Source organism: Sinocyclocheilus rhinocerous, unplaced genomic scaffold (genome assembly GCF_001515625.1).
Source record: "Sinocyclocheilus rhinocerous isolate Xijiao unplaced genomic scaffold, SAMN03320098_v1.1 scaffold259, whole genome shotgun sequence".
NCBI classification, from domain to species: Eukaryota; Metazoa; Chordata; class Actinopteri; order Cypriniformes; family Cyprinidae; genus Sinocyclocheilus; species Sinocyclocheilus rhinocerous.
In genome coordinates, this window is record NW_015635083.1 from 331136 (window position 1) to 347417 (window position 16282).

At 34.2% G+C, this 16282-nt stretch overlaps 1 protein-coding gene and 3 pseudogenes across 1 annotated transcript; 1 reads left to right on the forward strand and 3 right to left on the reverse strand.

Annotated features, from left to right (window-relative positions):
* Positions 1 to 211: 211 nt before the first annotated feature.
* Positions 212 to 1174, reverse strand: LOC107746675 (olfactory receptor 10G7-like). The gene has a single exon (XM_016560979.1). The coding sequence runs from the start codon at positions 1172 to 1174 to the stop codon at positions 212 to 214; it is 963 nt and encodes a 320-aa protein (XP_016416465.1).
* Positions 1175 to 1828: 654 nt separating this feature from the next.
* Positions 1829 to 3282, forward strand: LOC107746677 (olfactory receptor 1M1-like; annotated as a pseudogene).
* A 6526-nt stretch (positions 3283 to 9808) lies between these two features.
* LOC107746678 (olfactory receptor 10G4-like) lies at positions 9809 to 12652 on the reverse strand (annotated as a pseudogene).
* A 1128-nt stretch (positions 12653 to 13780) lies between these two features.
* On the reverse strand, positions 13781 to 14425 carry LOC107746679 (olfactory receptor 1D2-like; annotated as a pseudogene).
* Between the last annotated feature and the right edge of the window lie 1857 nt (positions 14426 to 16282).

The window sequence follows — 16282 nt, forward strand, 5'->3', positions numbered from 1 at the left end:
AGCCCTCACAAATGTTTGTATGACACTTTCTATATACAAAAATTATAGACTTATTCAAAAATGCATAATTTAAAATAAATGATTTTTTAAAATACCAGTTATTGTTTTGCATTGCCTTTTGCTCATGTTATGTATGTAAATTTCAGAAAATATATACTGTACTGTACATAAATTAAATTTTATAAAACTACATACATACAAAAAGGTACACTCAGGTCTTCACTGACTTAATGTCTATTTTTTTCCTTTTAAGTTTTTTTATTAAAACCTTCTTTACCTCATCTGTTCTCAAACAATAAATAAGGGGGTTGATCATGGGTGGTAAAAGGCTATACATCATAATAATGACTAATCGCAAATCAGTACTGAATTTTATATTAATATTGCTTGATAAATAATTAAAACATCTGGGTAGGAAAAAAAGGGCGATTATGATAAGCTGAGGACTGCAGGTGGAGAAAGTCTTCATCCTTCCTTGAGCGCTCGATATACGCAGAACTGCCACAATAATGGTGCAGTAAGAGAAAACAATAACAGCAAGAGAGCCCAGCAGTACTATCATAGCATGAATGAATGCTGGATAACTATATTCTTCTCTGTCAGTGCATGCCAGTGTTGTGATGGCGATATGATCACAGTAACAGTGCACAATGGAGTTACTCGCACAGTAAGGGAGAGGATAAGCTCGGATGATCATCATCAAAGGGCCTATCAAACCCAACAACCAAGAGCCCAGGATCAGAATGAATGCATTTCTGTTTGTCATGATACTGTGATACCGAAGTGGGAAACAGATTGCTGCATAGCGATCTATAGCCATTACTGCCAACAAACATGCAGAGACTGAGCCAAAATAATGCACAAAAAACATTTGAAGAAAGCAGCCCAAGAATGAAATGGTTCCATCCTGAAACCAGTACCTGCCGATTATATTTAGTAATGTTGTGGTGCTGAATAGTGCATCACAGACAACTACATTTATAATGCAATAATAAACAGGTTTCTGAAGGCTCCTAGTCATTACAAACAATGCAAAAAATACAGCATTTCCTACTATTGTAAACACATAAACAAGAAACAGAATGGCTGATACGAGGCCATAGTAATGAGGCTGAAGTCCAGGAAAGCCAACTATGACAAAATCCTTCACAAAGCTGACATTTCCTGCTGGCATGATGAGTTAAAGTCCTTAGAAAAGTTTTAGAGTTCTGAATGTAAACAATACACAATTCACAATTAACATGACACAGTTTCACTTAAAATAAATGAAATAAAAGGCTATTTTGATATTGTAATGGAGAGAATGCTGGCATCAGCCTGTCATCAGCTGGTTAAAAACATTGAGAAAAATGGCACAGGGCTTGCATACCTCTTTCACAATGTACCATAAAGTGCATTCTGCTTCAAACACATGATATATGCAGGGTTAACAGACAGATTTGATAAATATATATAAGGGAATGACGTAAAACAGCTGACACACTGGCTCCAGGGATAATCAGTTCTTTCTACACTCTCAGAAAAAAGGTACAAAAGTACCCTTTCAAAAGGTACAACTTTGTAACTTATTTGCATATTAGTATACCTTAGGTTCTCACCCGTTTTTGGGTTGGAGCCCCCCTTTCCATTTTCCAGGCCCCTTAGCACCCCCACCCAAAAAAGGGATAAATGTCACATTTATTAAATGTCTATCATATTAATGTTGATTATCTATCTACCTACCTATCTATCTATCTATCTATCTATCTAGCTAGCTATCTATCTAGCGATCTATCTATCTTCTTTTTCTTCTTCTTCTTCTTATTAAAAAAGCATGTAATTGAACTCTATAGCCCTTCTCATTATAGCTATTGGTCGGAGTCTGCACAGTCCAAAGTACATTGATGTGTTTAACTTGACCTTGGCTGATATTGGAGAAACTAATGCACTGATTCCTAACATGATAAAGACTTTTTTCTTTTTGAGTCACAGTACATCTCCGACAATGCTTGTTTGGCTAACATGTTTTTTGTTTACTTCTTTAATACAATAAAGTGTGTCAGCCTTGTTGTCTTGGCATTTGATCGCTTTGTTGCTATTTGCTTTGTAACGATATACCGGTAATGTCATTACATGCCATATTCTTTATAATACAGTTTTTCTCAGTTGCTTTGGTGCATTTCTCGAATCATTCTTAATATTTGCAAAGAAGTATGTGCATTTCTCAAAACAATTCGTACAAATAGCCCCACACACGGGATTACTTGCAAAAGCCTGTAACTTTCTCAAAATCTTTAGCTCATCTTTCAAAAGTAAGTATTTATGTCAATGATCATATCAGTGCCATCAGAATGAAAAGTCCTTGTGTCACTGTTCACAAACAAGATAGTCAAAATGCTTAGTCATGTTGTCAATATAACAGTGCACTCTGTTAGTATTACCTGATGTAAACTATGACAACAGTTTGGATGGCAGTTACTGTACTGAAATGCAGAAGGCTGCACTTCTTATGTATGCCATATATCTGAGACGATTATCATACCGTGAAAATCTCAAACCGTTACAACCCTACATTCCACTAAGATATCACGCCATTGTAAACAATGCTGTCATGTGTTCAGTTTTCGCAATAATGTGGATGCTTAGCACATTTCTGGTGGGCTTGACAGTATCTTTGGTCACCCGACTTTTATTCTGCAAGTCCAATGAGATACAGAGTTATTTTTGTGACCATGGACCAGTTTATAGAATGGCATGTAATGACAACAGCGTCAATTCGTTTCTGGCTAAACTTATCACAGCTGTCTACTTTGCTGCTCCACTGATTATATTCTTTACCTTTGCATTTTTTTTTCACTTTAAGTAAAATTACAACAAGGGAGGGGCGTATCAAGGCCTTGAAGACCAGTGTCTCTCACCTGTTGTTAGTTGGAGTGTGTTTCCTTCCCATAATCTGCACATACTGTATATCACTGCAATCATGCTTCCTCTGTCTCCTAATGTGAGAATCATCAGCACATCTCTGGCTTATGCTGTTCCACCGATGCTAAATCCCATGATTTATGTTTTAAACACAGCTGAAGTTAGGAAATTCATTCGAACAGTGATTAAAAAGAAGTCTTCATCCATTGAACAGGGTACTTCAGATTGTTTGCAAAATGTTTGTTACAGTAGAACTTTAGAAATAATAATGACTGCAAGTAGGCCATGTACTGTCTTTGTCATTCTATGGTTCGTAATGTCATTACAACATGCTGAGTATCATTAACACTGATTTTGTTTTCACATACTGTAGGCATGTGAGCTATTACTGCCAATGCTGTATTTTTCTGGCACACTGAAACAAATGTATAACCTACAACTGTAAAGCAAATATTCTGTGTGTGTGTGTACTTAAAAAGATATAAAGCTGCTACTAGTTTTTTGTAGTCTTCTATTAGCAATAATCAAGTCTCTTGTTTTTAAAAGTGATTGTTACTCACTGTGACTGAAAAGTACAGGAAATTACAGGAAATAGTCTTTTGTAAAACAAGGTTTTTTGTTACTGATGAGCTTAGGCTATAGCAGGGGTGTCCAAGCCTACTAGTGCAGGGCCAAAGTCCTGCAGATTTTAGCACCAACCATCTGCAAAACACCTGCCTGGAAGTTTCTAGTGATTCAAAGACCCTGATTAACTGGTTCAGGTGTGTTTAATTGGGGTTGGACACCACTATATTGTAGCATTGTGTTGAATTCTTTGCATTTCAGTATTAAATGTAACACCAATTCTGTTTTAAAGGTCTACTTATGAACTGTGTTCAGATCTAAAATAAAATCTTCATATAAAATTGTTCACTAAAAGGTATGGTATGGTAGTACTAATTTTTGTTTTTCCCAATTGGTTTAAACATGTCTGCTTTTATTTTGTAAATAGCTTTTGATAAAATTTAATGAATAAATGTGAATGCATTTAAGGATTTATATATTTTTAATTAAAAAAAAAATTTTCAAAGAAATATGTCATAGGCAAAATTTTCTAAAAGGTTTTTACTTTGTAAAGCCTGACATAAAATAATGAAATAATAGTCAGACTTTTTAAAACATGGAACAGTTTATTGAATCTTTAGACAAAATATATTTAAAAAATAAATAAGTTTGCATGTGGTTTTTGGTGAGCATCATATATCAGGCCTTTATGGTCCATATAGTATGATCAAGTGAGAATATGGAGCTCATACAAGGAGGGAAAAAACACCTCAACTTTATTCAGAGGCCCAAAATGAGCAAAAACCAAACACTTTGGTGCAGATGCTGATATTTATGACCAGAAAGCAGTATAAAATGCTGATAGCTTGTAAGGTAAATAAGTGAGATCTATATGTATGAAACTACTTACATTAAACACATATACATATCAGTTGTCATTCTATATCCCCCAATAATACGTTTTAGATTATATTTAAATGCATAGTTTTTATTGTTGGGTCAAAACATAATACAATTCAGTGCAACGATGATTTAGTGATATAATAAACGCCTGAAAAACACCTTAAAAAGCCTGATGTATCATATTTGCCATATTACCATAATTGCTCTAAAAAATAAATGTGCAGTCCAGTAAGTGGATTTAACAGCAAAAAGACACAACCTGAAGTGGGACATTTTCAGAATTATACTAAAAGGCCTCATACATACATACAAAATCAGAGGCAGAAAATTATTAATTAACTGACTCTGTCAATAAATAACCAGCAAAGTGTGCCCAAACGTTTAATTGATAGTGTAGAGTAATGGCTATATGATGTCATAAATTTATTTCACAAAGATGTTAATCTCTATGGCATGATGAAATACACCCAGTGGAACAAAAGATCAAAAGAAAGTGGACCTGAGGTCTGGAGATTATTTTAATAAATTCTCCATAGAGATTATTTAGAGGTCTCCAGGTCAAATCCCTAAGCATAATTCAAGCTAATGATTTAATACAATTATGCACATTTCCCATTCTTGTTTTTGAGAGTGCTTTTTAAGTAAACAACTATCCTATACTTCTAGACAGTATTAATGAAAATGTTAACTACCAAATATTTTGGAGGGTCAGTGCTTGCATGGGTTTTATATGGTAGTTTAATAATGTAACAAATTTTGCAAGACAGTCTTTAGTATTTATCAATAAAGTACTTAATTTATTTCTGTCTCTTTGTTCATTGTTATTGTGAACATCACTATATCAGGCTGATGTACAGTGAATAGCAGGGATGAGTGCATGGTTCGATCTGCCAATCAAGCTCGAATCTTGCCACAATAACACACACTAATGAGTCTTGTTTCCCGAAAGTCTTAATTTACCTGTTTTTTTCTCTTGATGAGCTGAAACCCTTTTGTGTATAAAGCTCTAAAGTAACACAACCCTTCAGTATTCTCCAAGGACAGGGCACATCATTACAGCATTGAACGTTTAACTTTTTGACAGTGTTCACACACAAACACACATAATACAATATATTGAGTTTCTATTAGAGGAAAATTTGTCAAACAAAGATGAATCCCGCCGCTATAGGGCCAACCTATATACACATTTAGAGAGGCATTTAAATATCATACATTTGACATTTGGACACCGGAAAAATGAATGGACAAGCAAGCCAAGTCACAGACTGAAAAGAAAAGCAAATCTGTAGAGAAGCCTTGTACCTTTGTGATTGAAAAGAAATAATGGTGGACATTATTTATTAGTAATCAATTCAAGAGAAGCAATCCTTTATGTTACCACTCCATTTTAAATACCACCTGTATTGTTGTAATTGCTATTTTGCTGTGGATCGTGGCCAGTGCTATTTTGACCGTCATCCTGGCTACCGTTCTTTCTCTGTCTTTTTGTTCTTCCACTATTCAGTACATTTTTTGTAAATATGCTTCTCTTGTGTGAGCCACTTGTGTGAATCCAAATCCTTATTTTAATATGATATCCACTGTGACTTTGTACTGCTCTTCGGCACATTCTCATTCATTTGCTTGTCCTACATATAATTAGTGATCACTGTTTTGAGAATGAACTCAAAGGGCGACAAGAAGAAAATATTTCATACGTGCTTTACTGACTTGTTAGTAATAGTTTGTTTTTATGCGGTTCAACAAAGCCACGCCCATCGCGGAGCGAACTTATGCATATCTGTACTCCGCCCACTGGAACAGTTTTTCACAGGAACTGAATATTACACAACACCGGCTAACCGGGAATTTTCCAGGTGCTCCCGATTAGCCAATCCGGGCCTGTGTGGACCAGAAATCAAAATGGAGTAAGGGATTTGCTTAGTAAACAACAGGAAAGCAATCCAGCAACTTCGCACAGCCATTGAAGAGGAGTGGACCAACAGAAAAAACTGAAAAAAGAGACATGTTGAGGTATTTAGTCAAGACAATGTGTCATTACAGAGTATAGTTCAGTAGAGGAAGCAGTCATGGATGCAGAGGAAATATCAGACAAAGATGAGGCAGTAGAAGCAGGGGCGTGTCTACGTGGTGGCCAGGGGTGGCACCGGCCCCCCCTGAAATTTGGCGTGGTTTTAACATTAGAGGAATGTAAGGGACTACTGGTAGGGGCCATCCTTGGCCCTTCTCTAGTAAATCCTTTTATATACTGTTTTAGAACCAAAGAGATCAGAAACAAAATACAAACAAAACAGTTTTAAAAGATTTTAAAATGTTTCTGAAAGAAGTCTGTATTGTGAACTGTTATTACAATTTTTTAAAAGAACTGTTTTCTATTTTAATATTTTTTACAATGTAATTTATTTCTGTGATGGAAAAGCCATTTAAAGTGTCATGTGAACCTTCAGAAATCATTCTAATATGCTGATTTGGTACTCATGAAACATTTCTTATCATTATAAATGTTGAAAACAGCGGTGCTGCTTAATATATTTGTAAAAACCCTGATAATTTTCTCAGGATTATTTGATGAATAGAAAGGTCAAAAGAGCAGCATTTTGTTTAAAAACAGAAATCCTTGTTAACAATTATAAATGTCTTAACTGTCAATTGAATACATGAGAAATTTAATCAATTGAAGGGCTCCTTGCTGAATAAAACTATTTCTTTTAAAATACATAAATAAAAATCTTACTGACCCTAAACTTTTGAATAGTGGTATATTTTCACAGTACTTGAATAAATCAATTATTATAAAGTAAAAAGATCTTAAACATCACCACATAAACCATTACCAGTGATGACAAAACAACAACAACACAAAGTCAGCAAATGATAATCTCATAACAGTATAATGTATTCCAACTGCAATGCATGCTGGGAGCTTTGCAGACCCGTAACAATTCAAAACATTTTGTAATATGAAAGTGTTTGATTAAACAACTCTTTTTATGCTATTTAGGACAACATTTGGGAGAATATTGTTGATATAACAGGTTTTTTTCCTATTGTACATTTAAAGTAATTCAGTGCTTGTGTAACTAGTTGGTTTTTATAAAAATGAGAAATTTAATCAATTGAAGGGCTCCTTGCTGAATAAAACTATTAATTTCTTTAAAAATACATAAATAAAAATCTTACTGACCCTAAACTTTTGAATAGTGGTATATTTTCACAGTACTTGAATAAATCAATGATTATAAAGTAAAAAGATCTTAAACATCACCACATAAACCATTACCAGTGATGACAAAACAACAACAACACAAAGTCAGCAAATGATAATCTCATAACAGTATAATGTATTCCAACTGCAATGCATGCTGGGAGCTTTGCAGACCCGTAACAATTCAAAACATTTTGTAATATGAAAGTGTTTGATTAAACAACTCTTTTTATGCTATTTAGGACAACATTTGGGAGAATATTGTTGATATAACAGGTTTTTTTCCTATTGTACATTTAAAGTAATTCAGTGCTTGTGTAACTAGTTGGTTTTTATAAAAAACTTCCTATCTTAATTCTTGACTTAAGATTTGAAACAGTTATATTTCCTAAGTAAAACTGCCATGGTTATTAAACAGATAGAATAGTATTCTGAGTTAACGTGTTTCTGTAATACAGCCCAGATCACTGTTTAGATCCCTTATTGTTGTTGTGTAGTGTATATGCTTTTCTAGGAGTACATACAAAAAGGAGGAAACACTATTAAAATTCTAAAAATCTCAAAAATAATATAGCATTTTAATAAAGCTATTATATTTATAGTTATGAAATACTCACTCATCAGATGATTTCTAAGGATACTGCTTATTTTACTTATTTCTCCCCGATATCAACTAAAAAACGGCGGGCCCCACAACCACCAAAGCCTGTGGGCCCAGCTCGTCCTCCTCCTCCTGTGAGAGCTCTCCGACCGCTGCCACAACGCCAGGGCCCAAATCCTCCATCTGCTGTAGGTGAACCAGAAACAACTGATAGCAGCTCTCAGTGATGTGTGTCGGGTCCCCGCTATGATAGCAGCAACATTCACAAATGTTTACAGAACAAGCGGGAACCCAGTGTGCCCGTAGCTTTCTCTATTTCTGTTTTATCACGTGATAGAAAATCTAAGGCCTTCTCAAGCCATACGGCTGACCCATCTAATCTGTGGCCTATTATGCATCAAACTAATATTGCTGTTGAGACAAAATGCAATGCCATCAAGTTAGCATTTTTAAACATTCGCTCACTAAAAAATAAATCATTTCTAATCAATGACTTAATAACCACAAACAACCGGGTTTTTATGTTTCTAAACGAAACATGGCTAGAAGACAGCTGTAGTGCAACGGTCCTCAATGAGTAGTTTAAAAATTGTGTACTTTTACTTTTACGTGAGTACATTTTAAGTGATGTATCAGTACTTTTACTCCGCTATTTTCCTCCTTTTAACCTTTTAAATCAATTTTAAATCATTTTCAACGTTTTTAAATTCCATGTATTATTATTTTCTTTTCTTTTATGTAAAGCACTTTGAATTACCATTGTGTATGAAATGTGCTATATAAATAAACTTGCCTTGCCTTATTTTACTTATTTTACATTTTATTCAAAGTGCATTTATGCCTTTGTTTCATAATTTTCAAGGTGTAAATAGTCAACTGCTGTGCATTGTTTCCTTTCTCTGCCATCTAGTGGGTAAATGAGAGAATGAATCTTCATGATTCCACATTGAAATACCCAGTGACTTACACAGGAAAATATTCTTGACTATGTTTTATATTATGAATTAATATGAATTATTTTGACTTCTGGTGTTTTTAAGTATGAAACAGCTCCGAAGGTACTTTCTCTTGATTCCCCCGTAAATGGCAACATGTGATAAGATTATATTAGATATTATATCTTATTTCATACATTAGAAAGAGATAAGATATATTACTATTTTTAAAATGCATTATACACTAAAGGTATATTTGATGACTGTATGAGATGTCTATTTAGTGTGCTTGTGTTTTATTCTATGTTTTTGTTTGTTTTAAAATCATTCAGTCTCCTAAATTTACAGGTTTTTTATGGACACTGGAACTTATTACATTATTAACATTTTTCTTCCATGTAACTGTTTGTGAATGACTAGATAAAACATCTAAAAATGTGATATTTGCAAAAACTACAGTACTAGAAATAAGTGAATAAAAATGCTGAACTAGAAACATAGTAGCAAATAAAATTAAATCAACCAACTAATATTTCCATCATTTATTTTATTTTTTGCACTGAAAGATGAGTAACTCACCATGAATACAATGCAATAATAATACATAATGCACTGGGTCAAAACATTGGGTCATTGGGACAAATTTAGGACATGTTAAACATAATTAACAAGTTTACAAATTATAAGTACTTTGAAATGAGAAAATTGTTATCATTGTTAACCATTGGCCTCATTTTTAATGATCTGTTGTGCCACTTTTGGCTTTCCCAGAAGCTTGATTATATTGTCTCGGAGTTCATCAGTCTTTAAGCTGTAGATGATGGGGTTCAGCATTGGTGGGAGGGTAACAGAAACAGTCAGAATTGCTGTGAAGAGATCTACATTCTGAACTAATCGCAGGTTCCCTAGTATATATGCTAGAATGACAGGCATATAATCAGAGGCGGACAAAGTACTCAACTCCATTACTTGAGTGAAAGTACAGATACTGCTGGTCAAATATTACTCCATTACAAGTAAAAGTTGTAAAGACAGATTTTTACTTAAGTAAAAGTACAGAAGTACTTGCTTTTAAAAGTACTTAAGTACCAAATAGTAAATGTACTTAGTTACTGTCCGCCTCTGCATATAATAGAGAAGCACTAGCAGCAGGTGAGTGAGACAGGTGTGGAAGGCCTTCCAGCGCTGTGATATGGATGCAATCCTTGTCACAGCAACCACTACAATCATATAGGTAAAGATAATAAAAGACAAAGAGCCTAGTAAAACAGTCAGAGTCTTAGCTGCAGCCTGTTGTCAGTTGTAAGAAATGTCCGTACAAGCCAACCTATAAACTGGGCCGTGTTCACAACAGCAGCTGTTTACCTCTCTTGAGCCATAGTAAGGAAGTCTGGCTGCAAGAACGACTGGGAAAATCTCAAGCAGAACAACCGGAGACCAAATCCCTACTATTGTGAGCAGCATCCTCAGGTTGGTGTTTATGGTAGAGTAACGCAGAGGCCAGCAGATCGCAATCAGACGATCATACGCCAAAAGAGCAAGAGAGAAAGATTCCATGTCACCCAAAAAATGCATGAAGAACATTTGGGAAAAACATGCTCCAAATGAAATATAATTCTGAAAACAGGCACCATTTGAGGAATAATAACACTATTCATTGAAATGTCAACAATGGCTAGATTACATACAGCAAGATACTTGGGGTTCTGTAAGCTGGAGTTCATTAGCACGACAGTCAGAAGTACAAGGTTACCCAGCAAGGTGACGATGTAGATGATCGCCAAGGCCAAAATGAGGTAGTTTTTGTTTTGAGTGCGAAAGGCAGTTAGATAAAATCCCTCATTGAAAGAATTTGTTCCATTGCTGAAAGCAACTGAAAAATTTATTTGAACTCTGCGATTCTGAAACAAATATACAATTAATAATTTTCAGCTTTTAAAGATTCAGTTTAAGATAGGAAAAACATAAAGACATTGTCTACAATTAACTTTAAAAAAGGGCAGGAAATGTTGTGTGAATTAACACTGAAGCAGCAGATTATACTGTTCCATTTCATTTTTATAACATCAGCCTCATATTATCTTCATTCAATTGCAAAACTAAATACAAGCACTGCAACAGAAAAACAGTGGGGAAAAAAACATTGGAAGTGTTAAGTTCATTTACAACTGGAAATTAAACAAATACAAATAATACCCCACCAACTGCTCTGTAAATCTTGTTTTGGATTGAAATCCTGCAGTGTTACAGGAGATAGGGGGTTTATAAAAGGGCTGTTAAACTAATGACCAGTTTCTAATGGGTGTAATTATCCAATGTGTACAAACAAAGAAATAATTACCTTGACTGAGGTGTCTTGTTATTTAGCAAAAATGTTTCTCATGTGTATTTAATTACCGTTGTAATTAAGTCCATAAAGTTGTTGGTGTATTTAGGCATGAAAGAGTTTGGCCCACAGAGGCAAACAAGGTAAAAACAAAATGTAATAAAGGCAAGATGTCTTCATTATTGAATGAAATTTTATGTCTCATTAATCTGATGTCTGTATACTGTGACAGATGTATATATAAGAGCAAATCTATATATTTTTATATATAAATGTGAGGAATAGGAAACAAATATCCATTCATATTTGATCTGATCTGAAGAAACTTGCCTTCCACAATTAAAACTACAGAGCTTTGATCATAAAATCAAGCATCCTGCTAAGATATATAATTGGGAGATATAGAGTTACAGCTTATATTATGTAAGTAGTGTGTTATACTGTTAAAAAAGTCTCACTGATTTATATTACAAGCTACTTACTTTATGGCCATATAAATAACATACACTCTAAAAAAAATGGTGCTAAAAAGCATTAAAAGTGGTTCATTGGCTCGTAATCATAGAGGAACCATTTTATGTGCTTTGTTGCACCTATCTTTAAAGGTGCTATACAGCACCTGTTTCAAATGGTGCTATGTAGAACAATAGGAGGAACCCCATTCTCCTCTTTAGATTTTAGATATGTTACTCCACTCTCATGTGTTTGCTATGAACGGAAATTTACTACAATGGCAAAAGCTGTTTTGAATCACTTTTATGCTTTTCTGAGGTGAAAAAGTCTCATGTAGGGGCCCTGGAATATTTCCTTATAGGGGGGCCTTGGGGGCAAATAAGTTGAGAACCACGTTATCTTCAGGAAATACACTGTATTTTAATGTTGTTTTTAATCCATTGCCCAACTGAACTAAGATACTAAGAGAGAGTTAGTGAACCTTTTAAAAAAAAACTATACAGAGGCTTAATGGGTTCTTTGTATGTCAGTGATGCTATATAGCACCTTAACAACCCAATAGAACTGTTAAAGAACCATTTGTGTGTGTGTGTGTGTGTGTGTGTGTGTGCACCAAATTGCATATTTTTGTTCAGTTTTGGCCTCTGAATAAAACTGATGTTTTGTTGCATGTGTTTTTATGCCGATTCTAATTTATCCCTTTTGACAGTGAAAATTGACAATTATATTACAGAAGCACCACGGCCTGTGAAGAGCATGTGAACCGCAGCTCTGGCAACCATTATAAGAAAACTTTTGTTCTGGGTCCACTGCTGTGCTGAGTGGTCAGTTACTGTGCATTTAATTCACGTCATGTCATCTTGGCTTAATAACCTGTTAGGAGTGAAAATTCAGTTCTTCTTTGTTTGTCTGCTGTTGTGATTGATTGATTTTTTTGATTGATTTATATTTGAATTTCCCTGATAATATTGTTCAGCACTTCCTTGCAAAAACATTGTTAATATCATTTTGGCAGTTTGCCAATATAATATACAATCATATACTGCTTGTGTGTCTAAATACACACATACACGCTGTGAGGTTTATGAGACAAGTATGTGCTTTAATGTTGGAAATCTATCAACTGCATTGTAGGAGTGTTTCTTGTCTTTCCCTGCCATCTAGTGGGAAAGTATTGCATCTTCATGATTCTTCAGTAAAATATGCATTAAATTGCTTTGTATTCTGGAGTATCTTATTTATTTTTAGTGTATCTTATATTTATTGTTCTTTCTTTATGAATGCTGTTGACCACTGGTGTTCTTTACGAAGTTTCTTTTTTTTTTTTTTTTTTAAACAAACAAAAAAACTTAATTTTTTAATATTTTTAAAATGTATTATAGAATAAAAATCATATTTGGTTACTTTATGGAAGTACTTTTAATGTGCTTGTTGTTAGTGTGTATCTCATTATAGCATAGTCTCATAACTGTTTTCTAAGCACAGTGGGTCTTACAGTGACCTGGATTTTGTGAAATTATGAAACACTAATTATTTTGATTCTCTTTAATCATTTGTGAATAACTGAATCAAAAACCTTGATATGTGATATTTACAAATGCAAATGGGCTTGAATCAAGTGAATATGAAAAGAGGCTTTTATGCTTGAGAAACATTGCCATCCTCATCTACTGGACTGCTGAACATGCATTAATTCTGTGTAACGTATGGCTTAATTGCAGGTATCATACCATGCATACAAAGCAAAAATCATACATAATGCAAATATTGGCTCTTACACTAACCCAGAGCATTTAAAATATATATTTTTAATAATCATATAGGTTATAAGTGCATTCTGCTTAACATGGATTATAATGTGAAATATTAAAAAGTATATTTCCCCTACTATGGGAAAAACAAAACTTTTGTTAAGCATTGGCCTCATTTTTAATGATCTGTTGTGCCACTTTTGGCTTTCTCAGAAGCTTGACTATCTTGTCTCGGAGTTCATCAGTCTTTAAGCTGTAGATGATGGGGTTCAGCAGTGGTGGGATGGTAACAGAAATAGTCAGGATTGATGTTAAAAGATCCACATTCTGAACTAATCGCAGGTTTCCTAGTACATATGCCACCATGACAGGGATATAATAGAGAAGCACTAGCATCAGGTGAGTGAGACAGGTGTGGAAGGCCTTCCAGCGCTGTGATATGGATGCAATCCTTGTCACAGCAACCACTACAATCACATAGGTAAAGATAATAAAAGACAAAGGGCCTAGTAAAACAGTCAGAGTCTTAGCTGTAGCCAGTTGTCGGTTGTAAGAAATGTCCGTACAAGCCAACCTATAGACTGGACTGTGTTCACAACAGCAGCTGTTTACCTCTCTTGAGCCACAGTAAGGGAGTCTGGCTGCAAGAACGACTGGGAAAATCTCAAGCAGAACAACCAGAGACCAAATCCCTACTATTATGAGCAGCATCCTCAGGTTGGTGTTTATTGTAGAGTAACGCAGAGGCCAGCAGATCGCAATCAGACGGTCATACGCCAAAAGAGCAAGAGAGAAAGATTCCATGTCACCAAAAAAATGCATGAAGAACATTTGGGAAAAACATGCTCCAAATGAAACATAATTCTGATTGAACACAAAAACAGGCAACATTTGAGGAATAATAACACTATTCATTGAAATGTCAACAATGGCTAGATTACATACAGCAAGATACTTGGGGTTATGTAAGCTGGAGTTCATTAGCACGACAGTCAGAAGAACAAGGTTACCCAGTAAGGTGATGATGTAGATGATCGCCAAGGCCAAAATTAGGTAGTTTTTGTTTGCCAGAGTGCGAAAGGCAGTTAGATAAAATCCCTCATTGAAAGAATTCGTTCCATTGCTGAAAGCAACTGAAAAATTCATTTGAACTCCAAATCTGAAAAGATGAAACAAAAAAGTAAAACATTTGCAGCCATAAAAGATTCTGTTTCGGATAAATTGATAGGAAAAGCCACTTTGAAAAGCCGATGTCTTTCATTAACAAAGTATGAGGGGATTTAGGGAGTGGATTAACATTCGTATTCATGTTAATCCATGTAAACATTCATGTATTCGTACAATCATAAAAAGTGCAGTATCGTACTGTAACAGAAAATAATGACAAAACTATTAGAAATGTTCATTGCAAATGGAAGTTAAGTGAACAAACAAATAAAATACCTACTGATTTCTTTTAAAATCTTGCTTTGGTTTGAAATCGGGCCGTGTGAAAGGAAAACAGACTTTTAAAGGGCTTCTAAACTGATGACCAGGGTCTAATGGGTCTAATTAACCACTGTTGTACAAACAAAAATATAATTACCTTGATTGAAGTCTTGTTATTTAACAAAAAGTTTCTCATGAGTATTTAATTCGTTTAATTATGTCCAAATAAAGCTTTTGTTGGTCTGTACACTTTGACTCATAGAGGTATACAAATTCAAAACAAAAATGTTTTGCTCTCTGTAACAAAGGCAAGATGTCACCATCCAAGACAATAAGAAACATGTTACAAAAGCATGGTAAACATCTCCAAGATTGAATATGATCTTCATCTAACATATATATATATATATATAGGCATATATATATAGGCCTATATATATATATTTACATTTACATTTAGTCATTTTGCAGGCGCTTTTATCCAAAGCGACTTATAATTGGGACTTACAATATAAATATATATATACAGTAGTCAACATTTGAAGTGGATCAATAAAGTTAATCAAAGTTGTCCTAAGACATATATGTGTGCGTGTGTGTGTGTGTGTGTGTGTGTGTGTGTATGTATGTGTATATATATAATAAGACAGATAAAGAAACATCCATAGAAAGAGATAAGATTAATTCTTCTTAAACATTTTTGTCCTGTTCTTGTGCAGAATTAGCACTGTATGCTATAAAAGGCTATTGACACCTGTAACAAACCTTTACCTTTCAAATATTTAAAGAAAGTACAAATAAATGCACTACATACTGTATCTGTATGAGTATATTGCAGACAATTTGGCATTTTAAGCTACAAAAATGCCATAGGTAACGAAAAAAAATTTAATTGTCAAATAAAATTAAATGTCAAATATGCCCAAGTTACTGTTATGTTATGCGGTCTTATGTCAAATTATAACTAGAAAACATCAAATTCACAAAAACTGTTTTATACATCAAAACTTTATCATAGACCAATAGTTTATATAAAGATATTAACTAAAGTAGACTTTTGTATAGCCATATCAGATTTAATATATAATAGTAATAAAAGTCTAGTGTAGTGTGGTCATAGTGTAACTTTGTTATGAAACTTTGGATTGATCATGCATATCCCTAAGAGACTCATTATCTTGTTTTGACAAACCTACTGTGATTCCCTTTTGAGACACTAGAAACAAACATGAC